The 26959-nt window shown below is 48.0% G+C and overlaps 1 protein-coding gene across 1 annotated transcript in view; it reads left to right on the top strand.

The window, feature by feature from the left end:
* LOC144121921 (sedoheptulokinase-like) overlaps positions 1 to 25277 on the top strand; it is a 344102-nt gene extending 318825 nt beyond the window's left edge. The window contains exons 6-11 of the mRNA XM_077655360.1: positions 6293 to 6431; positions 7634 to 7674; positions 9967 to 10036; positions 12471 to 12507; positions 15064 to 15127; positions 24821 to 25277. Of these exons, the coding sequence (XP_077511486.1) occupies positions 6293 to 6431; positions 7634 to 7674; positions 9967 to 10036; positions 12471 to 12507; positions 15064 to 15127; positions 24821 to 25054 (585 nt within the window). The 3' untranslated portion in view covers positions 25055 to 25277. The remainder of the gene's footprint in view (positions 1 to 6292; positions 6432 to 7633; positions 7675 to 9966; positions 10037 to 12470; positions 12508 to 15063; positions 15128 to 24820) is intronic.
* The last annotated feature ends 1682 nt before the right edge of the window (positions 25278 to 26959 follow it).

The following is a 26959-nucleotide window of genomic DNA, read 5'->3' as shown; positions in this document are numbered from 1 at the left end:
CGCCTCCTCAATCGGGCTGACCATGCCATGCCGGAGGCTATGAAGGTGCGCCACCTCATGCGTGGTGTGAAGGAGCAGCTCTTCGCTGGCCTCGTACGGGACCTTCAAGAACCGTCGCTGACTTCGCCAAAGAAGCGTTCCTTGCAGGAACGCAGTGCGCAGTACGGTCTTCAGGGAAGTGTTGCGGCCACCAACTATTGTGCGTCAATGCCAGTCGCCGGAGACGAGGCTCTTCGGGAGCTTGTGCGCAGTGTGGTTCGCGAAGAACTGCGCAACCTCCGCTTAGATGCTCCAGCTGCCAGTGTTGCGGCTGTAACCGATGCCGTCCATGACGAAATTCGGCGAGCGGTACAGCCACCACTGGCACCACAGCCGCAGCCGTACATCGTGAGCTACAGCGAAGCCCTACGGACACCGCAGCCGGAGCCGAACATCATGTGCTACACTGAAGCCCTGCGGAGACCTGCGCCAGTGCCACATGCATTCCGCCCTGCTGCCGAACCAACGCAGGGGTATCTTCCCACCGTCGAGCTGCGTGACCCGCGCCCTGTTCGAAAAGCAGACGTGTGGCGCACACCCAACAACCGGCCACTATGCTACCACTGCGGGGAGCCCGGTCATGTCCTCCGCAACTGCCCGTACGGGAGGATGGGATTCAGAGGATTTCCGCCGAGCCCGCCTCGACCGCGCTATGGTGAGAGACTGCGAGACATAGAACAGTACCTGGCCGATCATGTGCTGCCCTCAACGCCTCCGCGACGTCAGTCTATGTCGCCGTCTCCAAGACGGGTTCCTTCACCCATTCAAGCATCATTCTCTGGCCAATTCAGAGACACGTCCCCCCACTGGGAAAACTGAAGACGGCGTCCTCCGGGGGTAGGACCGCCGCTGCCGAAAAGAGTGAACAGCCTCCATCTGCCGACTATGCGACGGCCCGAACGCCGACGACCACACCCGCCGACCTTTAAGACGATCTCACCGCAGTCCTCAAAGACGATCTCACCGCCGACACCACCGGCGACCGCGTGGACGACCTCAGCGACGACCACATCGACGACGGCACCAAAGACCTAACCGACAAGTTGTCAAAGAATGGTTTCCGCCGCCGAAATTCTTGTTGTCGCCGATGGCTATGACGTGTGAGCACTCGTGGATACCGGAGCCGACTTTTCTGTCAAGAGCAGCCACCTAGCCACGACCCTCAGAAAGGTTCTAAAACCTTGGCATGGGCCGCAGATACGCACAGCTGGTTGCCATGTGGTAAAGCCGGTTGGCGTATGCACCTGCCGTATAAAGATCCGCAGTGCAACTTTCCGTGCTACGAGAGTGCTCCAAGACATGATTCTCGGCATGAACTTCCTTAAAGATTATGGGGCGGTCATCAACCTGCATGAACAATTGTTATCGTTTTTGGCACAGGGGGCCGTTGATACCGACCCCTAGCCGCACAGGGCTGCACAACGCATCTCTGACGACCACACAACGATACCGCCGAGAACAATCATGTTTGTCACAGTCCGGTGGGATACCAGCGTCGTTACTCGGGGCATTGCCGAAGCGAACATGTCGCTGCTACTGTCTCGGCAAGTTTGCGTTGCTCGCGCCCTTGAAGACCTTGTTCACGCGCGTACCGAGCTCTAAGTGACCAACTTTAGTTGCGAACCCACGCACTTGACGAAAACCCCGTGATTGTTCATTTTGAGGAACTTGGCGAGCATGCCAGCCAATGTGCCTTATCCACAACAGACCCAGGAGCAGCGGAACGGGACACGGCAACAGCCATTAAGACCGACTTGAATTTTGATCTTCTGACCAATCACAAACGCTGCGTGGAAAACATTATTGACTTTTTCCGCGACTGTTTTTCGTCGACCTCCAAGGCTCATCAGACGCCAATAACAAAGCACCGCATTATCGTCGATAGTGACCAGAGACCGCTATGCCAGCGTTTTTATCGTGTTTCGTCGAAGGAACGTGACGCCATCCGCCGCCAAGTTGGCGAAATGCTGCGCGACGACGCCATACAACCATCGACGAGCCCCAGGGCGTGGCACCTGTTGTTCTCGTCGCAAAGAAAGACGGCAGCCTACGGTTCTGCGTAGATTATAGACGTCTCAACAGCGTTACCAAATCCACTGCCGCGCATTGATGACACATTAGACCGCCTCCGCCATGCTACCTATTTTTCATCACTCGACCTGCGTAGCGGTTATTGGAAAATCGAGGTCGACGAACGTGACCGAGAAAAAAACCGCTTTCGTTACTCCTGACGGATTGTACGAATTTAAGGTGCTTCCTTTCGGCTTGTGTTCAGCCCCCGCGACGTTCCAACGTATGATGGACACTGTATTAACTGACCTGAAGTGGCAGTCCTGCCTTGTGTATCTCGACGACTTCGTGATTTTCTCCGACACGTTAGAGGAGCACCTGAAACGTTTGCGTGCTGTTTTCGAGGCCATTCGTTCCGCAGGTCTGTCTCTCAAGCCTGAAAAGGCCACTTCGTATTTAGGGAGCTCAAGTTTCTTGGCCATATTGTGAGCGCTCAGGGCGTCAGCCCCGACCCAGAAAAGACGGCCGCCGTTGCTGCACTTCCTCAACCAACAGATAAACGAAGCTTGCAGCGTTTTCTGGGGCTTTGCGCCTATTGCCGGAGGTTCGTTCAAAACTTCTCCAAGCTCGCAGAGCCGTTGACTCGCCTGACAAAAGACTACCTTCTTCTGGGGCCAGGATCACGAAACAGCTTTCACAGAATTTAAGGCCCGCCTCCAATCTACGCCTGTAATTGGACACTTCGACGAGGGAGCCGACACGGAACTGCGCACAGATGCCATCAATGTTGGCCTCGGTGCGGTGATTGTGCAGTGGCAAGACGATGTGGAACGCGTGCTCGCATACGCAAGCCGCACTTTGTCCCGTGCCGAAATGAATTATACCACCACGGAAAAGGAGTGTCTCGCTGTTGTGTGGGAAAATACAAAATTCCTGCCGTACCTGTACGGCCGCCCGTTTCGAGTCGTCAGCGATCATCACTTCTTGTGTTGGCTTGCGAACCTGAAATATCAATCGGGCAACTTGCATGGTGGAGCCTTCCGTTGCAAGAGTTCGACGTCACCATCGTGTATAAGACGGGTTAGCAACACAGCGATGAAGACTGTCTCTCCCGAGCTCCTCTTCCGTGACCACCAGATAAGGACGACGACGATTCTGCTTTCGTCGGCGTTGTCACCACGTCCGACAATGCCCACCACCAGAGGGCCGACTCCGAACTGCTGCCTCGAATCGAGTACCTCGAAGGAACCGCTCCGTCTCCGCCCAGACTCTTCTCGCGCGGACTTTCGTCGTTTTGCTTAAGAGATGAAGTCCTCTACAAGAAAAACTACGGCCCGACCGACACTGCGTATCTCCTCGTTGTCCCGAACGCGCTTCGTCAGGAAGTTCACGCTTCATGCGACGACGGCCTTTCACCTGGCCACCTCGGTTTTTACAGAACATTGGGATGCCTCTGCCACAAGTACTACTGGCATCGGCTTGCTGCGGTCGTCCAACGCTACGTTAGAACCTGTCGTGAATGTAAACGACGGAAGATACCACCGAAAAAACCGTCTGGCATTCTGTAGGCAATTGATCCACCGCGAATCCCATTTCAGCAAGTCGGCATGGACTTACTGGACCCATTCCCAGCGTCCTCCATGGGTAACCGGTATATTGTTGTTGCAACGAACTACCTCAGCCGCTACTGTGAAACCAAGGCTCTTCCCCGTGGCACCGCGGCTGAAATTGCACTGTTCTTTGTTCACCACATCGTGCTTCGCCACGGTGCCCCCGCGCTTGTATTAACTGACCGGGGAGCCGCGTTTACGTCGGCTCTCACGCATGAGGTCCTGCGTCTCAGTGGCACCAGTCATAGAAAAACGACTGCTTACCATCCTCAAACGAATGGACTGACTGAGAGGCCGTACAAGACCATTGCAGATAAGATGTATTTGTATGTCGACGCTGACCATCGCAACTGGGACGAAATACTCCCTTACATCAGGTTTGCGTATAACACCGCCTTCCAAAAAACGATGCGCTTCACTCCCTTCTATTTGGTGTATGGCGGGGACGCCCTGACCATGCTGGACGCCATGCTGCTCCCGGATTGTGCCCCCTCGTCTGTCACAGGCGCTGACCAATTCGTTCGTGATGTAGAAGCCGCTCGCCACCGTGCAAGACAACGGGATCACCACCAGCAGACAACTGACGCCCGGCGTTACAACCTCCGCCACAGGGAGGTGATTTACAAACCCGGCGAGCACGTCTGGGTATGGAGCTCTATACGTTATCGCGGGCGCTCTGAAAAGCTCCTGTGCCGCTACTTCGGCCCCTACGAGGTGGTACGTCAACTCAGCGATGTGAACTATGAAGTGTTCCCGCAAGGAGTTGTCCGCTCTTCTCGACCACCCAAGTCTAAAGTCGTCCACGTGTCCCGCACGAAGCCTTATTACGCCCGTTAGCCATTGCCGGGGTTCACATTCAGGGCCGACGCCACACGCGCCTTCGCACTTTCGGTGCCTCCAAACCGTTTTCCCCCTTGCCGGAGGCATCGAGGCGATGCCTCTTGAAAGGAGGGGGGCAGCACTACACTGCTCACATTCTGCGAGCGCCGCCATGCGGCTGAATGGCATGTTTGGGCTCGTGTGGGATCCAGGAAGACGACGTTCCCGCTCGGACGCGCTGCTGGTCTTCTTGGCCATCCGATTAAAAGCCCCTTTTGTGTCGCCCTACGTTTGTCGGTGACAATATCGTTCAAGTTGATTCTCAGAGCCAAGAGCGCGGCTCCTCCCATGCTGAGCCTGAAGGTCATCTGGCTCTTAGATTCGACCTCTAACGGGAGACGCGCCGCATGTACAAAATCGCGCGGGGTAGGTGCCTCGATCTTCATCATCATCTTCGTCGCCACAGCTGCGAGCCTGGCAGTCATGTCCGCTGCTCCTCTTCTCGAGTGGTGGTATGCAATGTGTCACGTGCTTCACTCTTGCGCTTGGCAGTCACGTCCGCCACTGCGCCGACCACCACTCTGGACGCTGGCGCTTGCACTTGTGGCACGTGATGCATCACGTGGTTTTCCCTCGCTGAAGTCTTCAAACAATTAAGATGAACCAAATCTAAACAGTGTCTAACCATGCTTAACTGAGCTTTCATTCTGTATATCCTGCCTCAGCTCAGTTGTGCCACAGCTACTTTTTTTATTATCGCTCTTATCGCTCGAAGTTATTCCTTGGTCAATGCTTCTTTCGTATTTAATCTTGTAATCAGGGCATTTTTGGGATAAATTTTGGTCGTATTTTGTGATTACAGCTCAGTTCGTGCGCCAGTGACATATTTTTCGCAGTGGAAGCTCTCAGTCCTGTCATCACTTGCAAAAAGTTACACAGGAATATTCGTCTTGGCAAAATATTCAAGATGAGTATAGTGCGGGAGGTGGACAGACCATGCTAAACAAACATCTGGTAAAAAATAGACACCACAACATTACTAATTGTCATTGTTTTCCAGGCGTTCATACAGGACTTTGTCAGTCAAATTGTTGCTATGTCACCGCAAACCAGTTAAAACGAATAAATTAGCGTGATCAAAACACTGGCTCCAAATATGCACGCACTAGCTACTATGAGCTGAAAGCTATTTTGTAGGCACGGAAAAACGTTCAACAAGAGTACAGTTCAGGAGGTGGAGAGACCGTGCTAAGCAAACTGTTGGTAAAAAATAGACACCGCAATGTTAATAAATGTCATTCATACAGGGCCTTGTCAGGCAAATTGTTGCTATCTCACGGCAAACCAGCTGAAGACAAATTAGAGCGTTCGAAACAATGGCTCCAAAGATGCACTCACTAGTTGCTAGGTTCTGCAAGCAATGTTTTAGGCAATAAGCCAAATGAAACTAGTCAGAAGGAATGGTCCGCTGTGGGGCGCAACGGAAACTAGCTGGACCAGGTTATCTTACTAAATATTGACGGTAAGATATATTATGACCTTTAGGGGTAGTTCTCGAGCATAAATTACATCTCACGCATTTCGCTGCTAATGTATAAATTTTTTATCAGCTGCAAACTTGGATTTTTTATCAGGGGAGCATGGAATACGGAGACTACTTTCTGGTAAACTTTTGCGTGGAAGGTCATAGATGCATTCCTAGAGTTCATGAGCTTATGATTTATGCTCCGGTGCGTAGCTAGGCGCCGCTTTTTTTTGCAACACAGCTCAATAGTTGTGATAAACACTGGCGTTTTTCTGCGGATTCTCTGCAGGTTAGCAATGCTGGCGTGGCTCCAATCGGACCAATTGGTAGCATTCCGCTGGACGAATATGATGACGCTCTCAACACGAACCTGCGAGCAGCCTTCAATATCACCCAGGAGGTCCTACCGTACCTGAAGAAAACGAAGGGTGAGGGCCTTATGCATCATATTTCGGTTTATGCCGCTTTTTTACCGCTGCCAGAAAGAAAGAATAGCTTTCCGATTAACCATTGAAATGATTTTAGAAAATTTGCAGATCGTAGAGAAGCAGACACCAGTAAGATACAGCAAAGAGAATATCTATCGCGCTGCAGACAACAGCTTTGCCTTATATCTGCGCGTTAACACTGCGCAGACTTCGAAAAATTTTTGGCGAGTTATGGCGTTAGCTCAAATAATTCTGCCTAGAGGTAAGATGAACGACACAAATAGGGCAACGTTTAATTAAGAACAAGCGGCAGTTTATCAATAAGGCTTGACATATTTTGGAAGAATGGATCTGGAGATCATAGGGCATGAGCAAGAACGATGGTGGACGGCCTGATGTGTAACGCAGGCAGTGGTAGACGGAGGACGACGCAGTGTAGGGCGTCCTTGTTTCATAAGAGTGGTAGGGTTCGGGAATGTCCTCGGGCAGGGTGCCTGGGCTGGCGCAAAATAAGTGCTTTGAGAGATTACATGAAGAACTCTTGCGATATGCAGCACGCACAATGCGGACCGCGTCTACTCACTGCGGTAATTCTAAGAAGGCATCAGTACCTCTGGTAGCTGGGTGTCGTGATGGTGTTGTTAGCGATGAGGAGACAAGATATTTTAGTGTGTATCACCAATAGTTTCACTTAGCGCTGCGCGACTAATGGCTCTTGTGTCAATGTAATGCTCTCAGTGCTTCGAGTCTGAATGGTTTTTGCACGCATCAGTGGGTAACTTGGTCCTTTTACTGCACGGGAATTTTCTTAACTTGAGAGAACCTACCCGCATCTGCATCACTTCCATTGATTATATGGTTTACCTGCAAAATATCTGTAACATCGACGTAATGGTTTAGACAATAGCGAGCACCATTTTCTGACCACTAATTGCAAATAAAAAAGTCATCTTAATAATTCAGTCCATGACTGAAGCAAATAAAGGCCAAAAATGTACAATCCTGTTTACTGCGTTCTTCTTGAAAATTTTCATAGGTGTAAGAGAGCACGTTTGCTATTATTTAAGAGCAAAATATACACCGTGCTCTCTTTTCCCTTTGCACCAGCCTCTTCGAGTACATGGTTGAAAATTTTAGTCATGGTCGAACTTTCTGCCACTCTCGAATATAAAGACACTGTTTTCGCTCTTATTCCCATAAAGGAAGCATCGTCTACGTCTCCAGCGTATCGACAATGAGACCGGTAAGTAAAAAATGCACTCATTTAGGTTTTGTGGTTTTCCTCATATGTAGCCACAAGAAGCTGTGCTCGCATTATTTTTTCTCAAATAATAACAATAATCAACCAGATCGCCTTCCACACTCTTCTAGTTTGACAGTATTAATTTTTTTTTTTGGTTCAACATATCCATCAGGCCTTACATTTCGATGCTAATGTTGTCACCTGATAATTCAGTTCATGACTGAAGCAAATAAAGGCCAAAAGGTTACAACCCAGTTTACTGTGCTCTTGTAAATTTTCGCATGTGTAGGAGAGCGCGTTTGCGATTACAAAAGGACAAAATGTACTCCATGGGCTCTTTTCCCTTTGCACCAGTCTCTTCAAACATGTCCTGGGAAGGCTGTGAAGGAGGACTGCAAATCAGCCGAAATTAAATTCTACGAAGTGCATAATCCAACCGAAAATAATTTATTTCGACGAAGGGCTGCACATAGCATTCTGGGCTTAACGCGTGCACGGCTGAAAAAGTAAGAAATAATACAAATCCATCACTATATAACGCCGGGCTAACAACCTGAATGAAGACGCAGGACAACACGTAAAAGAAGCACACGTACCCCAGCTTGTATATCTGCAGTTTTTAAATAGTGTCCTCTGTCTTTCCGCTGGTTCTTTCAGTGTCAGCCGGCTATCGACTAGCTGGCTCAGCGACTTTCGTTGCTGAAGTTCTGTTCATATTTTTATGCGGTATGCATGGGACACGCGCAAGCAGCCGTTGCCCTCCTGGAACGCGAATTAGAAAGATTGGAGCGAAACGGGTGCGCTTGAGCTACGCTTGCAACGCTCAACAAAAGAACCTAGCCGCGGCATCTTTTCGACGTGCTGTTCCCTAAATGTGCTGCTCCTCCACCACAGAGATCCACACTCCGGATTCTACGGCTGCCTCAGTACACACTCTGTACTCAATGGCTGAAGTTTCTAGATATATTCCAAATGTCCCAGCTTTTACTCGGCCTCTGCTAAAGAGCTTGTCGCAGTACACTTTGTGCGCGAACTGTGATCGTGCTAGACGTCATGAACATCCATGAATGCTATCCGTGAATCCATGAACCCCTTCGTCGAAGAAATTAATTTCAGTTGGACGATGCCCTTCGTAGAAGAAATTAATTTCGATTGGACAGCGGTCCTCCCTCAGAGCCTTTGCAGGATTATCCCCAGATATAGACGCACATATGCAGGAAAAGCCAAAAAACAGAGACCTCTGTGAGATACTGAAAATCGGGAGCTGATTAAACTTATCCCTTTCCTTACGGCGCGGTTCAGGCGTCCAACGATATATGAGAAAGATACTGCACCATTTCCTTTCCACCAAAACCAATTAATATTATTAAAATAATCCTCCTTAAGTATCTCGGTTGGCTGGTGAATACGGACGCCAATTTCGATCAACCTCTAGCCTGATTCAAGCGCTAAGTGCCCAGGACATGGTTATCACTTTGCGAATGAAAGTACACGATTTAAATTTCAATTTGCAGGCCAGCATTACCATGGCTACACAGAATGGAAATATTCACTTGATCATCATCATCATTGACGTAGCGACGTCCGATCCAGTAACAATATCTCTCCCACATCTCTTCTTAACCATGGCGCCATACGCTAGCTGCAGCCACGCTAACCCCTCAAATTCCTAATCTCATTCCATCTGACCACTTGGCGCTCCCTGCTGTGCCTGCCTTCTTTTCGAATCCACTGCGTCACCTGTTCATGAAATCTTTATTCAAGACGAAAGCTCAAGCCAGAGTGCTTGTCAGTACACTTCTTTCCATGAGAAAATTTAGGCGAACTTCGTATGCCAAGGCAGTAAGAGTGGAATGCCACTGCCTAATGAGACAAACAGGGCAGCGTATGCGTGGCGAAGGCAACTGAAGCGACCATCCTTAAGGGCAACGAACAAATTCATTACGACAGCCGAGGATGTTCAAACGGACACTGCCGAAATGAAGACTGAGTTACTACTAGCCGCTAGAAATTTCGACAGCTTGCGTTCTAATCAGTAAACCAGCTTCTTACAGTTTGAGTTTCCATATACAAATCAATTGCGTCGCAAACATCACAAATTATCTTGAAGAATTTAGTAGAGCGTCCGTGACATTTATTTTTGCATTAATCTAGCTGTGGGAATTGGCTGTTCCCCACAACTTTATGTGAGAATTGATAGTGGCATATTTCAAGCTGTGCAGTTTCTCACCTTCTAATGTTTGTTCTAATGCAGTAACAACCATGCATATCTGCTTTTCATGTTGGCAACAGGAGCAAGCGGTTCCTCTGTCGGGCATCAGTAAAGCCGGTGTAGATCAACTAACCCGAGCAACTGCACTAGGTAAGTTCACAGTTTGGTTGGGCGTGATTTTTCTGAAAATGTGCCGATATATGATGGTTTTGCACTGTGCAAAACATTCCCAGCCTTTTGATAAAGAACTGTGCGTTGCGCTGCACTCTGGCCAACGCCCATAGATTTTGTAAATTTGCTGCCTCTTTCGGGCACTCCTTAATTGCAAAACCATAGACATACAGTATACTGGCCAACCTTGTGAAGAATTCCCGCCTGAGTTAGTTACTTGAACTTGTAAAACTGTATTTTATTAGGTTCGTGTTAACATAACATTGTCACGTTCGTGATAACAGCGGAATTGCTCAGTATCTGCAGACCTCATGGTCAAGTTTCCTTCCTTGTGTGGTGCCATAAAATGGGCTGAGTATGCAGAATGAGTCGATTGTTTTGTCCATTGTTGGGACAAGAAATTACGAACCCTCTACTTCCACTGATTCAAAAGGTGTTGCATTGGCTATGCACCATTCTCGGACGAGTATCAAAAGTGGAACCTTGACCCGGGGCTAGAAATGGAGGAATAATACTTAATGAAAATAATAAGCTGTTAAAAGTAAATTTGAACTCATGTTTAAACAGCGCGAAAAATTCAGACAGCAGAAAACAAGGCGAGACAAACACGGCGCTGGCTAACAGTTGAGATCTTTATTCACGGCAGACATTATGCTTGAATAGACAATTAGCTTGAATATTTCACTGCATGCACAATTATTAACCCATTACAAACTTTCTGTAGTGTGACGAGAGAACGCGGCAACTTTAGTGCGTTCGACGTTTAGGGACCACCTTTGCAAAAGATCAACTAGGGAGTAGGGTTTGCATATCAGGCTTGACGCAGATTGCATATGGCACCCCTAAAAACTAGGTCATCAAAGGTAAGGACGAAGGTCCTTCTTACCTTACACTGATTTGGAGCCTAAAGGTTGCTGTGGAGAACTTGCGCTGAAGTTTGCGGTGCCGATTGCAGCGCCATAACACACTGCCTAGCGAGGAGAGCAAGCAGTTTTGGGTAGTACTATTACTATTTTTCTGCGCCACCTTCAGGCGCTTAATGGCGTGAGCCTCCGCGCTCTGTCGAAGGCGCACGTGCCGTGCATCATCTATCTGGGCTACGCCAAGAGAAGATAGGCAATGAATGCTGTAAGCCAAACGCGGGCATCTAATCGCGCAGAATGTGTTGTCGCGTTTGCAGCGGCCCAAGCGGCTGACAAAAGTAGTTTTGAGTCACCGAATGGAACAATTGCAGTGCTACTTGCATCGCAGGTTCCCCATTAGAGTTAAATCCTGCTCATCGTCTCCAATGATAAGCTTTCGAAGAGGAAGACAGCTCGTAGTGTACTCCCGAGGGCGCGCGCTAGGACGTTCTGGACTCCATCTTGGGTTATGGTGCACGTATTAAAGCCGCTTTGTAACTGCCCTCAAAGAGTTGTCTTTGGGTGCCTGTTTGTGGCCCGTCCTAAAGAGTAGTGCTTCCCTGCAGGGCTAAGAAGCAAACCCCGTTTTTTTTTATTACTTTCCCAAGAGGGCATGCTTACGCAGCTGTTTTTCTGAAGGGTTTTATGGAAAAGGTTTTATTACTTGCATAGCACCTTGGAAACATGCATGCGAGTCAACGAGCGGAGCTGTTTTCTTCGCCGAAAGAAAAGGAGAAAGCCGTAAACGTTCTACGTCAGGTGACTGCTAGACCAAAGTTTGCGAGAAAGCTGTACCCTAACCAACAGCAATGTATTAACAAGGAAAGTCTAAAAGGTTGACATTGAAAAACCAGAACGGGAACAATATGGCAGAAAGCTTTCTGGCCGGGAGATGAATTAGAAAAACTATGATATTCCGACTACAGTGTCGTGGAAGAACTTAGATGTTGGTGCCAACGCGACACTTTTTCAGGGGTGACTGCCGTGAATGAGGCACCGAGTTGGCCCCGGACCGTCGGCTCTTCCGTAACACTTTAGCAGAAGTACGAGTTTTTCCTCCCACTCTTGAGAAGGTAGTGAATAAGAGCTTAAAGGTTGATTACTTGACGCTTAGCATAAGGTGGTCCTCTGTTATAACTCTAATATTTTTCGGAAACTTTGAAGAGGCGAGATGAAGAAAAGTTTTCTTACCTCGTTTCTGTCATTTTACGCTTCCCTTTCCACCGTCATTGACTGTCGTTCCCTACTGATATCTAGATGAAATCGGGAAAATACAGGAGTATTGAGCACGTTTGGGTAATTGTGCAATGGCGGCGCTGAGCGGGGTTTATTAAGCTATAATTGTGTATGGTTTTAAGCACCGTTATTATAAGAACTGGCCATAAATGCATTTTATAAGCTAATACATCAAACAAGAGTGATTAGAAAGATTGAAAATAAGAGCTCATGGTTATAACACACCTTGTTGGTCACGCATCACTAATTTTCGATGACGTGTTTTCTCTTTCCAGAATTCGCCCAAAATGGCATCCGTGTAAATTCAGTCAAGTGAGTTTCGCGAAAGATTTTCTTCCGCATATTCAACACTTTTTACATTCAATGTGCGAATTTTTTCGACTTTAAACTAAGACCCGTCCGCAAAATATCAGTGGCACCTTTCTTACCGGAAAATATTTCCTTTTAAAGAAACTAATTTTCTATTTTTTAATTATCTTGATACTGAAAACGAGAATATCTGAAGGTGTATGGATACAACAAGGTAAATGTAGGGATTAAATTTTGCCTCCAGGCAATTGAAGGGAGCAAGACACTAGCGATAATAAAAGTAAAAAAAGGCACTGTCCATGAGCGCACGTACAAGAAGACAACACGTTAAGAATGCCTCATAGGGCAACTTTGGTGATTTTCACCCCCTACTTGCTTAACAGCTGACGACGCTCTCATTAGGCTTTATTTCTTAAAGTACACCAGCAATAATTTTAAATGAGCAAAAATGATCACACAGGAACCGGAACACCTATTCTCGGCCTGCAAGTCTGCGTGCGAGGTGTCAGTGTTGACGCCGTTCACGTATAAATTAGAGACGTCTGCCTTTAATATCGCTCGACGGACGAAAATCTATCTCTCATAAGTCGGTGCACTGATTTTTTAGCAGTGAAACGAATCAAGTCACAGGCTATGTTGCAAGGCTCAACAGCGCCCAGGCCGCTGCAGTGAAAGTAAGGACAGTGTGCCTTGCGCGGCTGCAAAAGTTCTCTGGCTCTTGCTAGCAAGCCAGGACCACCGTCTTCCTTCGACGCCAGTGGCCATGCTTTTGCGGTCAGCGTTCCTATACATTGAGACCGTAACGCACATTGTTCTGTGCCATCGAACGCGCACCAATCGCCAACAAATATGCAAGAAATCCGTTGCTGTCATGAGTATATCTTTCTTGTATTTTTTTTTTTGGCCGGTGTCATTTCGTTGCTCCGCCGGTCGGAAATTTCTGCAACGGCTGGTGCGCTTTCCACGTTGTGTCCTTTCCACGTGTGCAAATATCCAGACCCTTTCAATTAAGGTGAATTAGAATTTTTAAAATACGCATCTTTATGAACATAGATGGGTTCTTAGACATCGTGATGTTAGTGTTCGCGGACATCAGAAAACAGAAAATAATTTTATATTGTGAGGTTTTAACAAACTTCAAATAGTTACTTCTTTGACTGCGAATGATTGCAATTAGAGGGTTGCGGCTTGGGCTTCAGTAACGGTCATATAACGTTTCACTAGTTCGAAAATCGATTGCCTTCAGCGCTGTCGCTATACCAATATTGGGCTGCGTTCGCCCGCTTCAAAAATAATCCGACTTTGGCGCGTGCTACTCCCGCCTGTTCATGACAGTGCGTGGCGCACGTGTCGTGTGCACCTCATTTTCCCATCTGCTCTGGCGTATTGAGCAGCGACAAGCACGCAAGTAGGGTGGGAAGGAAGGAGAAGTTCACTGACACCTGCGCCACTTAGTGATGTTTCAAGCGGTCGGCCTTGCAGTGCCCTGCGGCCAATGACGCGCGAAGTTTTAAACAAGCGAGCGAAGGTCATCATGTTTTCGCAGTTCAAAACGTAACCCGACTGTTATTAACAGCCATCAGTAAATCTAATTGCAACTAGGCGCTGAGCTGCAATTACGAAGTTGACCAGTATAAATGAAATAATGCAGTTACTAGTCAACATGACAAAGCATATAGCGCTTGGTACATGTTAACATGACTGAACAATTTTCTGATATGAACCAAACTCTCGTCCGCCTTGCATGCGGGAGGTGCGGGGTTCGATCCCCAGTGCCGCCGGGTACCCACCGGTGATACAATGGGTACAAGCTTTCCCCTGGTCTGGCGCTCGGCTTAATTAGGGGGAAATGCTTGGGAAATGATCTTTGACACCACCTTGAGTAGAAGAAAATACCTTGTGTGCTATGGCGCTCTTTGGCCACAGATGCCCTTGCGCCATAAAAGTCCGTCATCATCGTCATCATCATCATCCGCCAAATCTTACTTTTAAATAAGACTCCCCTTCTCTGAAAGAGCCTGCACATTGCTCTATTTCGCCACACAGTGAGCGGGGAGAACAGAGCTCAACTGCTTCGTTGTATAACGTAGCACATGTTGGAAGAAACGCGAAAGAAGTGTTCCTTCGCAAGCCGATCCATTGGCTGTTACCCACGTCTTGTGGCCATCATTCGATTTATTGTTCGTTTTTTACTAGCGTGTCCATGCAGAAAAGACTTTTTGACACTTTAAGCTGCAGAGAAACAGTCACAGATTAGGAACTAGTTTGTGTGAGCTACATGCTCACTCGATAAAAGTTTCATGCTTAAAATTAATACTTGAACACCTCCCATGAATGATAGCTTTTAGCGCACTAAGGCATACTTCCAGTTTGAAAACCTATCGCTCGACTGCTCATACGGAATATTTTAACTTGTATTCACCTCACACAGGTTGGAATTAACCTTATGGGTGAACACAATTTCAATTTACACAAGGTAAACCTGTACATGGAGACAGAGAATATCAACATTTATTACCCCACCAGTCTCTAACCATATTGCGCTCTATTTCTCTGCAGTCCCGGTGCAATTGAAACCAAGATGGTCTTCAGAGAAGAAATGAGTCCGGAGCTGCAAAATATGGTACAACTTTTAAACATTGCGATCTCCGTTTACGCGCATGTCTCTTGCTTCGTTTTCTCCGCTGCGTTTCACTGAATCAAATTTTATTACTGTTTTCAAATGTAGGGGTTATGTGGCAGCCCTTAGAAACTTAGAAAAGTTCCATACCTCGATATCATCTCAATATAACAACTCAAAATATGTCAGATATTATTACTGACAGCACGCTGCGCCCTCCCTTAATGGTCTCTCGGTGAATAGATACGCACGCATGCTTTTTTCTGTTGGTTATAGCGGGCCTGCAACCTTGATTATCGGAAAACACTATAAAAGGCTTTGTATTGCAGAGCACTCATTCCTGTCTACCATTTTAGCTAAGATAATGTAGATTAGGTGGTGATTAGTTGGATTGATTATCCCACATTCCAGAAAGCCCACAAAAGAGAGGAAATTGTGGAAACGGTGCAGTAGGCATGAATCAAATGTATATTGTAGAGTGCACGATGTCTAGGCCTAACTCGCATGTGTTTTGAAAAAGTAAACAGCATTAAAAAAACGGCGCTGCAGCGCCCTACAAACTTCTTTCAAGTGAGTACTGGCAATAAAGCTTGAATGCGAGAAACCCAGTACCGAAAGTCACAGGTCCCCGGAAAGAAAAAAATATTCAGGGAAGCACTTTGTTAACCTAAATTGCGGTGAGGCGAATGCCTTTAGCGCGGTGTTGCTGCCTGTGTCACTAATGTGTGGTTAAGGTGTTAATTAAGTACGCAATTGTTTATGAATTTTAAATGCTGGAGACACTGGAGGGCGTTTGGGACGCATGCGTCTGATTCGACGCCTTTCTGCAAACACTCTCCAGCGTCCTAGCCAAGGAGAACTACATATGCGTTGGCAGGAAGTGCGTAGTCGTTAGCACGCTCAGAATGGTGGTTCGAATCTATCGTGCACAAAGATTTCTTATCGAGCTGAAGAGCGCAACGGAAAGACGGACGATATGAGGTCACTATTCGTGGTCGTGACTTCCGGTTGCGAGGTAACGGACGGACAGGATCTCGATCGGGAGTATGAGCCATCAAAGGCTTTCGCCTTAAAAGCACAGAAGCGAGAGCGCTGTGTTACACTTCTTTCTACTTCACCCCCTTCTGAGTGCCTTATTTTCTTCTAAAATGTGGCCGTACTGACTAGCACACCTCAATCTTTTTCTCGAAAGTGCCGACCTTCACCACGCTTTGTGAAAGCGGTTTTGTCTATTGTTGTGCGAAGGCGTTTCAGAATTACTCAATAATCACTGTGCATTGTAAGAACGTTGTATAATTCTGGTGATGCGACATAGCGGACTTAAATTAGCACACTGAAGCTTAATTTTTGGGGTTACATCTACAGGCAAATTATTTTTACAGCCGCCGCGGTGACTCGGCGGTTATGGCGCTCGGCTGCCGACCCGTAAGACGCGGGTACGATCCGAGCGGCGGTGGTCGAATTTTGATGGAGGCGAAATTCTAGAGGCGCGTGTACTGTGCGATGTCAGCGCACGTGTAAGAACCCCAGGGGGTCGAAATTTCGGGTGCCTTTCAGTACGGCGTCTCTCATAGCCTAAGTCGTGTATGTAAAACCCCCATAAAAAATTAAAAAAATAGGTCTACAGTGTTTTCAGCCATTCAGAACTCGATTCATTTTAAATGCGGTTACTCTCAAGTCCCTTGGATTATTATACGCTTTAACCAGAATAAAGTTGTTTTCACATTTTAAATGCTCGTCGAGCTCTTCCTAAGACATTCATTTGAGAAACACTTTTCTCACCAGCGTCATGGCTGCTGACACATATGGATTCTCAAAAAGTGTGGGTGGACTTAGCTGGTCCCCCTTTGCCTCCGGGAAGTATTGCGGATGTTCGTAAAATAGATACCCGAAAATCATTTTTGCTAACTTGATGCTTCCAACTCACAAGTTTGGGCACATTAATTCATTCTCCAGAGCATGTTACCAATTTATTTTAGGGTTACTGAGAGCCGCTGGGGACGGCGAGAAGCCGAGGAAGTTTGAATGAGTTTCAGTTTCTTCGACGCATTACTTCGAGCATGCAAATAAAGGAGCATAAACTGAAATCTGTTCTTGTCCATATTATTTCTTAAGCGCAGTGGAATATGGGGCCAGTGGGAATTATGTGCAGGTGGCTGGGGAAAGTTAGCTGTTTATGAAGTCGAGAATGTTGGCACTGAACGAAATAACCCCACTTGTGCTTCTGGGGATCCAAGTATTGACGTGCTGCGTAACGTCACAAATACGCTCTTCGATTCGGCAAAGCCTAGCGGGATCGCATAACGTTAAGTTTTTCTCTATTTTTCGGTTGCCTTTTTCACTCTGTTATTCATCCGCCCCTGTACAGAGCTGTGCGACAGGAATGAATTCTGTTAAATCGCAGCGCAGCCATTTTTCGAAAATAGCTTATGGTGCTCATCTAACGAAGCAACTAGTCGTAAAATCGCCACCACTAGAAGTGCGAAAAATGGTATAGTTAGATGACACGGGCCCTTGATACTTACGGCATTGCCTAACAAACACGCTATATTTTTTAAATAGATTTTAATATTTCATGTTCACAAAAGGTAAAATACATGGACCTACACTTATCTGGTATTGGGGAATGAGCCGGGTGTTTTACCTAACATTTTACACAATTTTTAAAAATTGGCTTTATGAGTTTGAAACCGCTTTTTTACGCATATAGCACTGTTTAGCGGTGTATTTGATCTGTATGTTTTTTATTTGTTTATTTTTGGTTTACAATGCATATGTAAACCAAGGACGAGCAGGCAAAAGGCGTTATACAACACCTGACTAAGACATACGAACTATCTGGCTGGATCACTAACATTGAATAGTGAAGTTTTTATTTATTACTGCTAGGCTCCTTACGCTTAGGTTTAGGGGGCTTAACGTTCCAAAGCGACTCACGCTGTGAGGGACGCCGTAGTAAAAGGCTCCGGAAATTTTGACCACCTGGGGTTCTTTAACGAGCACTGACATCGCACAGTACACGGGCCTCTAGAATTTCGCCTCCACCGAAATTCAGCCGCCGTGGCCGGGATCTAGATAGGCTCCTTAAATACTTAGAGGCGTGTAGCCCATCGCATGTAACAGCCACATCACTATCTATAATAATATTCAAAGCGGACGCACTCGGTGCTGTAGCCCAAGAAATTTCCGCTACATCGCGCCAAGATACGTGCGCTTTCAAGAAGCTTGCAGGGAAGGCAACCTGTCCAGTGCATATAACTCGTCGAAATAGCCAAAATTTGTTGGGCCGCAGCGCCGAGGGGAACCGTGTTTTCGAAATACCACGAACTGATATGGATATCACTTACGATTGTCTACAACCCTATCAGTGATTGACAAGCCTGACCACAATTCAATATCAATTAACCAACTATCGCGATCGACAGAAACGCGAACAGCGCGGCGCCTACATGCTCCGCTGTTCAAATTTCTTTTCACCGCGCTCTTACCAGGGTGGCGAGATCAAGGCGTTACACTCGTCCTGGAGTGTATCACGGATGAATCTATCGTCTTTCTTCCTTCACCGAGTTAAAAGCGTGTTGAAAAGAAACTCGAACAGCGGAGCATGTAGGCGTCGCGCTGTTCGCGTTTCTTTCGATCGTGATAATACTACTCCGCTGACAATTCCATGCCCCCCCCCCCCCCCCCAAAAAAAAAGCGGTCTTCTCACTTAAGAAGCCTAACTTTAAAAATTGTGCAAATTCTTAGCTGAAACACCCTGTACATCGCTAGAGTCAATCGGAATGTGCGTGACAAAACGTGAACGTAGTTCCAGCCCATGCCTTGCCGGAAATGCAGTTTTCGATTAGACGTGCAAGCTTTCCTCTTTTACAGACTAACTCTGCTTTCCCGCCACCACATAAGTGCGTGTGGTCGTTGCGGCAATAACGGTGCAGAGCGGGGTAATTAAGTGCAATTACGACTGCTTTTAGGATAATTAGTGCGAAATCCCTATTCCGATGGGTAAATCCCGAGCAAGATCATGCGATATTTGTATGCTTGCGGTGTTCGCGAGTTGGTGCGAGATCACATCAATAAATAAAAACAAATCATACAAATACCCGCGACTGCGATTCGAACCCGCGGCGCCGCCGAGAGATCAGCTCTGGTGGCCACTGCCCGAAAGCACTAGGCTATCGCCGCAGCGGAACACGGCTCTAGTTAAACTACGACACACTCTCACGCTGTGCATTGCGCATCCTCTTGTTCAGCAACTGATACTGCTATGAAGCTAATATTGAAGCGGGAAGATGACGACGAGACTGAGCGAGTGAACGGGTGGACGAAGATGAAGACAACAACGAAGTTCTGACTGTGTTCTGTGTGCCGCTCGTAGCTGTTCCTCCGCTGGTGTACATAGCTGTAAATATATCCTTTCCAGCAACATATTTGGTGGAGGTGCGCTTTCCCATACGTCTACCAACGACGGAGCTTTGCGGCGGCCGACAGCTGCCTTCGCTCATCATGACCCAGGACGCCTGCCAGCAAACATCACCATCGGACATGCCATCACTCGTTGTTTCTGCTCCTCATGACCCTGCGACATTTTCTGGCACCGACAACGTTGACGTGGACGACTGGATCCAGATGTATGAACGCGTGAGTACATACAACCGCTGGGATCCAACCCTTATGCTCGCTATTGCCATTTTCTGCCTAAAAGACCCCGCCCGAGTCTGGTACGAGACTCACGAAGATGACTTGACCAGCTGGGACGTCTGCAAGCAGAAACTGCGCGACCTGTTTGGACGGCCGCTCGGCCGAACACTCGCCGCTAAGAGGGACCTTGCATCCCGGTATCAAAATGCTATGGAATCCTATGTTTCGTACATTCAGGACGTGTTGGCCCTCTGCAACTAAGTTGACCATAACATGCCCGAATCTGACAAAGTGGGTCACGTGTGGAAAGGGATCGCCGACGATGCCTTCAACCGGCTCGTCTACAAGAATTGCACTACAGTCGACGACATTATTAAGGAATGTCGCCGATCCGAGGAAGCTAAAAGCAGGCGTATTAGCCAGCCGTACACACGCCTCTCCAACACGGCTGCCATTTCCTCATGTGAAGACCTGCTGCACGGCAAACTCCTGCGCCTCCAGAAAATGTGACCCGCATCATTCGATGCGAACTCGAAGCCATGTCCCCTGCCTCCCTGCACCTACGTGGTGGCGACAACCACTTGCCCATCATCTCTATGGTACAAGCCGTAGTCCGTCAAGAGCTTGCAAATCTTGGCCTCCAACCCGTCAGCCCCGTACGTCCTTCATCCCCACCCGACATCACTGCGATTGCTCCTGACTGACCTGCCTACTTCGCTCCACGTCGACGTAACCCTAACGACTGGCGGACACCCGACGACAGGCCCATTTGTTTCCTCTGCCACCGTATTGGCCACATCTCCTGTCACTGTCGCAATTATTGGTCCCGTCGCAGCGCATACAATCCTCTCAGCTCTCACCGCAACGACGAACAGCCCAGCCACTTCACGCCCCCTCCAGCCCGGCAGGGTGCTACAGTCAACGGTCAGTTTGCCCGCCCCAGCCGCTCCCCGTCCCCACTGCGTCGGCAGTCTCGTTCGCCCCTACGCCATCGCTTTTCACCTGGCCCCTACGTACGCTAGCAAGCGGAAAACTAGACCCTGCAGTGTCTGGAGGTGATGCTGCAGTACAGCCCCAGTCCCAAAATCCTCGCTTAGCCCTCCGCGCCCACCAAAATTTGCTCGCTATTCATGTCGATGGAGTCCCTCTGAGGGCCCTGATCGATACGCGCGCACGTGTCCGTCATGATTTCAACCCTCCGACTCCGTCTCAGAAAAGTACTGACCCCAGCACCCACAGCCGTTCTCCGCGTTGCCGACGGCGGAACGCCTCCTGTGGTTGGACTATGCACAACCCGTGTGACCATTTCCGGCCGCCATACATCCGTTCTATTCTCTGTTCTGGACCAGTGCCCTCATGACGTCATTCTTGGCCTCGACTTCCTGTCTGAACATTTAGCCCTCATCAACTGCGCCACCAGTGTTGTCCAGCTTGACCTTCCCCTTTATGCTGAGTCACCGTCCCCAGTTGTACCTCGCCTTTGTGCTGTCGACTTTGTCCGTCTACTCTTAAAGCCGCCACTTACATTTCTTTCTCATCTGTTCCTCCTGTCCCTGATGATCCATACGTCGTCACTCCAGACCTTGACGTCGCCCTCTCGCGAAGTATTGCGCTTGCGCACACTGTCTGTACGATGTCGGCCAACCGAGCGTACCTTCCAGTTCTGAACTTTGGCTCGTCTATCCAACCGCTCCCGCAAGGCATCTCACTCGCCACACACTGCCCGGCTGCCGAATGTGTCATATCAGCCGTGGACACCTGCTTACCTTCTACTCATCAAAGCCTGTTGCCTGCAGCCACATCAACCGAGGAACCAACGGACGACTACGCAGACATGTTCACGATTTCGGCCGACTGGCAGCAGAAATGCGCGCTGCAATCGTTGGCATGGACAACGTTGTGGCAGCAGCACGGCAGTAGACCAATACTCTTTGTCGTTGTCGTGGAAACGCGACACTGGAGCATAGCCCGACGGCGTACGTTGCATAAATTGGCATTGACGATGAACACTTGCATAACTGGCTCCTTGGGTCAGCGGACACCTCAATCGATCTTCCAGGTACATAGCGGTGGTGTTCATTTGCATACAACTGCGCTTTCGCACAAAACTTCCTCCTTATTCGTCCTATTTTTCTCGACAACTGTCAGAGTTGCTGAAGAGAGTAGTCCGTGTTTGAAATTTCGCACTGCAGCAGAGATGCTTTTGCATTCTTCCCTAAAATGCTTCATTGGTTTCGTTATACTTCAGTGATGTGAGCATGGTTTATTTCGCAGCAATAAGCGACACGATTTCTCATTTTAGGCAAGAGCGTGTACTGTGAAAGCTGTAAACGCAGTCTGCGCAACGTTTTCTAGCGCTTTTCATCTGACCCAACATGTCCGTCTGTTTAGTACCCAGTACTCCGATCGTTTGCTGGCACCGAAACGTAGTTCGAGAAGGTGCATTGCTCGTGTCGCCGTGTTCATGTATGGTGACTGTACGCTCATGCTTTTCTTTTTATGTTCGTACACGGGTGGTGTTTTTGGTTATATATACACATGAAACATGTAAGCTTGAAGCCGGCTGTTATAAAATTGCGTGGAAATGAAAAGGTCCCCGTCACGATTACCACGAGGAACCTCAAGTTTCAACAGTGCTGCTACAACCTTCATAGTCTATTTCCTATCAACCTAATATTATGCAGAGGATCCTGAAATACTCGCCATTGTAATTGTAATACTGTATGCATATAATGTCTAAATCAAATAACGAGCAGATGCATACGCCTCATTGCCCGCTAGGACGGTTTATGCTGCTTACTTGCGTTAACAAACCTTCCAGGTGTGCTCAATGTCTCCTCCGGTTTCAGTTCGAGTTGGTTGTGTTCAACTGATGAAGAGCATAGCATAGGCTAAAAATATGGTTCCTACTATTATTATTAACCTGCTTCGGCTCACGTGCAAATGAAAACCTGTTCTTAAGTGCTGTGCGCTTGAGCGCAAGCACGCACTAAGAGAAACATTGGAACCATTTCCCATGTTCACCCCAGGGGCAGTGTGCTCATTGCGGAAGATATAACGCCAGCGGGAGGAGAGCGCGAGCAACTTCCGGCTCGGCTAATTGTAGAAAACTCTGCAGTAGCCATAACCACGCCTCCGGCCGGGGAATGTGTGCTGGTTTTATGCCTGCCATAAAGAAAAAGATCAAAACGCAAGAACATTCTGAAAGGAAAAAAAGATCTCTCTATCCCTTTTTGAATTTCTTACCGACGCGGCCGTTGCAACCGCCGGGCTCTTTTGCGTATTCCGGTAACCTCGTCAGTCACGTTATCTCGATCGCTGTCGCCTGGTTTGGGGCCGCAGACACTTTGGCGTCGTGTACCATTTCGTGCAAACGATGTCGGTGCTGCGACTGCTAAGGTGGTGTCCACTTTTGCGTTCGTAACCTTCGAAATTTTGAATGCCGCGAGACCCGCATGGACATGATGTAAACAGTTACCTGCGCTCGCTTTATCGGGAGCCACCGCTCATTTCGACGCTGTATATCATGAACTATGATTCAGTAGTTAGTGGTGACGAACCAGTCATCGTGTTTTGTCCGCAGAAGAGTCGGAATGTCGTGGGAACCGATTGTTGAACTGTATGTTAACTGAATTCTATTTGTGTCACATACATTAAATTTAGATGTAAAGTCCTCTGCATGATATTGTTACGTGCTTTGCACGCACGGGGGTTTATTCAAAGAGGGGACCGGTCGAAGCAGGATGGAAGCAGGAAGCCTAGCAGCGTCCTTCAGCTCTCTCTTTTTCTTCCTCTTTCTCCGCGGGTCAGTCCTTCATCTTCTGCTTCTTCCGTCGAGGTTCTGTGGAAGCACGTTACATTTCCCTCCTCGCAGACGATGCCCGTCGGGCGAGTTAAACAGACCGTCTGGGATGGAATCGCTTGAGGCGGGCTACATGCACCACCTGAGATTGGCGTGACCGTCGACCACTAGCAGTTAGTCGTGCTATAACGTAATTAACGTCACTTATGCACTCCAACACAACAAATGGTCCAGTGTAGTGGGATAGCAGTTTCTGACACAGACCACGCTTGCGTAGAGGGGTCCACAACCACACAATGTCACCAGGAACATAAGAAACTTCTTGGTGTTGGACGTCGTAGCGGTTCTTGGAACGCTCTTGCGAAGATAAAATTCGAACGCGGGCAAGCTGGCGAGCTTCTTCAGCTCTGCAGAGTGTGGTCGCAAGAGAAGGTTCATCGTGGTTTGCTTTCATGCGTTTACATAAACACTAAACAATATTCTTGCTGTTATCTTCGATTGTAAGGTGCATCCTGGATGCATCAAACTGCTTGCACTCAATATACTCATAGTGATCTTTCTGTATTGCGTGAGCAATGTGCACGGGATTATCGCACATATTTTGCGTGAACGGTGCAAGAAATGATTTGCTTAAAATTTCAGCTGCGCTGCTTGAGATAAGCTTAACAGTCCGGGTGCGTCGCCACGCATTATCTGTCTTATATGGAATGCTATGACATACACATATAGTGCATTTTGAGAAACATATCTTTTAAACCGATAGTAACGGGAAGAATAAATGTCAATAAAACCACCGAAAATATAACCGCTGTCCTTCCTACAATGGCCCAGCATTGCGGCTGCAATCTTGACCACAGTGCAATCACTTCGAACATGTCACAATAGCAAAGAGATGGTGTACGGAAACCCAACTAAAGCGCGGCGAGCAGCCCCGCGCAGAGCAGGCGGACTAGGATACATCCGCCCATCTCCCCTAGCGGGTCGATTTTCGACCAGTTCGCGCGTAAATTACGTGCAATGAAAACACCTCCCCCCCCCCCCCCCCCCCGCACCTGCGTCTTTCATTCGTCCGTTGTCACGGAGATTCCCGTATTCCAGAAACCTCTTCGCTATGAACATAATTGAAGGAGGAATTAGCGCTATCGTCTCTAATACGTGGCCAACGGGAAGTGCAGGACCTTTCCCAGCGGTGGTAACACTGCGTTTTTGTACTCACTGCTCTCTCTCTCTCTCTCTGTCTCCTCCGGCTCTTACAGCTGCGGAGCGCATTGGCCGCATCACACGCCCTGGGCCGCATCGGAAACGTCGAGGAAGTGGCCCACGCCATCGCCTTCCTGGCCTCGGACGACGCATCGTTCATCACGGGCCACTCGCTGCCCGTCGATGGCGGGAGTCTGCTGCTCGGACCCTCTTTGGTGCCAAAAGTGGGAGCAGGCGGAATCCCGACCGACGGAACTTTGTCCGTCGACGTTTTCCAGTCAAAACTTTGACTTTTGTCAGTTCAACTGACAAATGGCGCCAGTAATGCGATTCGGCGTCTGGCACTCCTGCCCTTGCTAATGTGTTTTTCTTTCCCGCTGCATTGAATGCTCGCAGTGCTGGAAAAAAGAGTGTTGGTGACGGGATCTTTCTTAAGCAATTCGGCAACGTTATTCTTTGAATCACACGCCAGTGCCTGTATATTCTATAGCATTGTTGCCCTTCTCTCGTAACAGGAGTCTTGCTCCCACAAAGAACTGAATTACTCGGCGATGGCGATAGCAACGAGTGTGTTCCCCGGTCGTCAAATACAACCACCGCCGCTCATGGCCGTCCTTGAAAGACCCTTCGAGATAAAGCGGCCAAACCATCTACAACAATATCGAATATGATAGAAGCAGTTGCGTGTGGCTGTGATCATTCAAGATAAAACTGGTCGCATATCACCTCACAAGCCAAGAGAAGACGTCGCGTGCCGGCGGCATTCAGCGTGAACAAACAAAAGTTCCAAGCTTCGCGGCAAATTAACTTGTAACCCACAGATTTCTTTTGCTTTACAAGGAAATGCTTGCTTCAATGTAGAAGGTGTAAGGGAGGACTGGGCTATCAAAATAAACGTTATTTTTTGACATACACTGAAATATTTTTGCCCAGTTTGTAATGCTTGCCAAGCTGAGGAGCTTCGCAGGAATTAAAATTGCCTATATGATGAACATTTTCTATTCATTCATTGAAGCATTGAGCGACAGCAATGGTTTAAAAAGGTGAAGGTTCAGAACGTCAGCATAAATGTTTATTCTTTCGGTTGCCTCGTTCATCCTCTGATATATTTTTGCTGTCGGTGAGAGAAATGCGACATTGCAACCAACGCTTTTCTGAACTTCTTCTGATCACTCATTTTTATGGCAGTACTACGAAGGTAGTGTTCTGTCATCGACAAATCGCAGAATTTGCGATCCGTCGGGAAAATAAAGCGAGATTCGCGCACAATTTTCTAAGACCACACATAAAAAAACGATCATTTCTCAAATTTCCACTACATATTTATCTAAAACTTTCCTTCTCTGCATTTATTTTTCTTGTAACCCACTGGTGTTCACCTCTCGTGACAAGTTTTAGCTAGATATGCAGTACAAATTTAGAAAATGGGAGTTTTAATGTTTATGGCTGTCAAAAATTGTGAGCGGGTGTAACTACTACTTGTTCTGGTGCATCGTAAATTTCGCCATCGTAGTATAACCATAAATAGGAGATCGCATTTCTCCCATCGAAAGCAAAAGCATACGACGCGATAGATGAGGCGAACGACCGAACGAACTTTAAAGCTGACTTTCTCATTTTTCTCTTTTTCTACGATTTTTGGGACTACACAAACTTCGTCCGTAAAGTTCCAAGACTGAGTTCATTAAAAAAAATGCGTTTAACATTGGAATCATTTCTGCTGCACCTCTTCGAAACAGTCTCCCTTGCAGTCTATACACAGCTTCCAACGCTTCCTTAGGCCTTGGAAACAGTTGGGGAAGAAGACGGCGATTAGTGGGCCGGCTGTCTGACACCGGTCCGTAATTTTTGGCTTTATTTTCTCACTTCAGAGGTTTTCCAGTCTTTTTGGCGCGTGTCCTCGACGTGCGACGACCTGGGGGTCCCTGGCCGCCGGCAAAAGCACGTCAAGCGGCCTCCTCGGCGCCGTGCGCCGTATCAACGCCGACACAGAACATCACCGCCAGCTGAACTCCATGCTGCACTGATTGCAGCAGCGCCAGCGGCGGGTCCAGCGGCCCCTGTAGTTGCGGCTACAGACCAGGCCCTGCCAAACAAGAGAATGCGCGACGATCAAGCCAGCAACGAGCCTCTGACCGACCATCCAGAGGACATGGACCAAGCATCATTTACAGTTGTATCGTACAAGAAAAAGA

The sequence above is a fragment of the Amblyomma americanum genome, chromosome 2, assembly GCF_052857255.1.
Source record: "Amblyomma americanum isolate KBUSLIRL-KWMA chromosome 2, ASM5285725v1, whole genome shotgun sequence".
NCBI lineage: Eukaryota > Metazoa > Arthropoda > Arachnida > Ixodida > Ixodidae > Amblyomma > Amblyomma americanum.
This window is presented reverse-complemented; position numbering and strand designations above follow the sequence as displayed.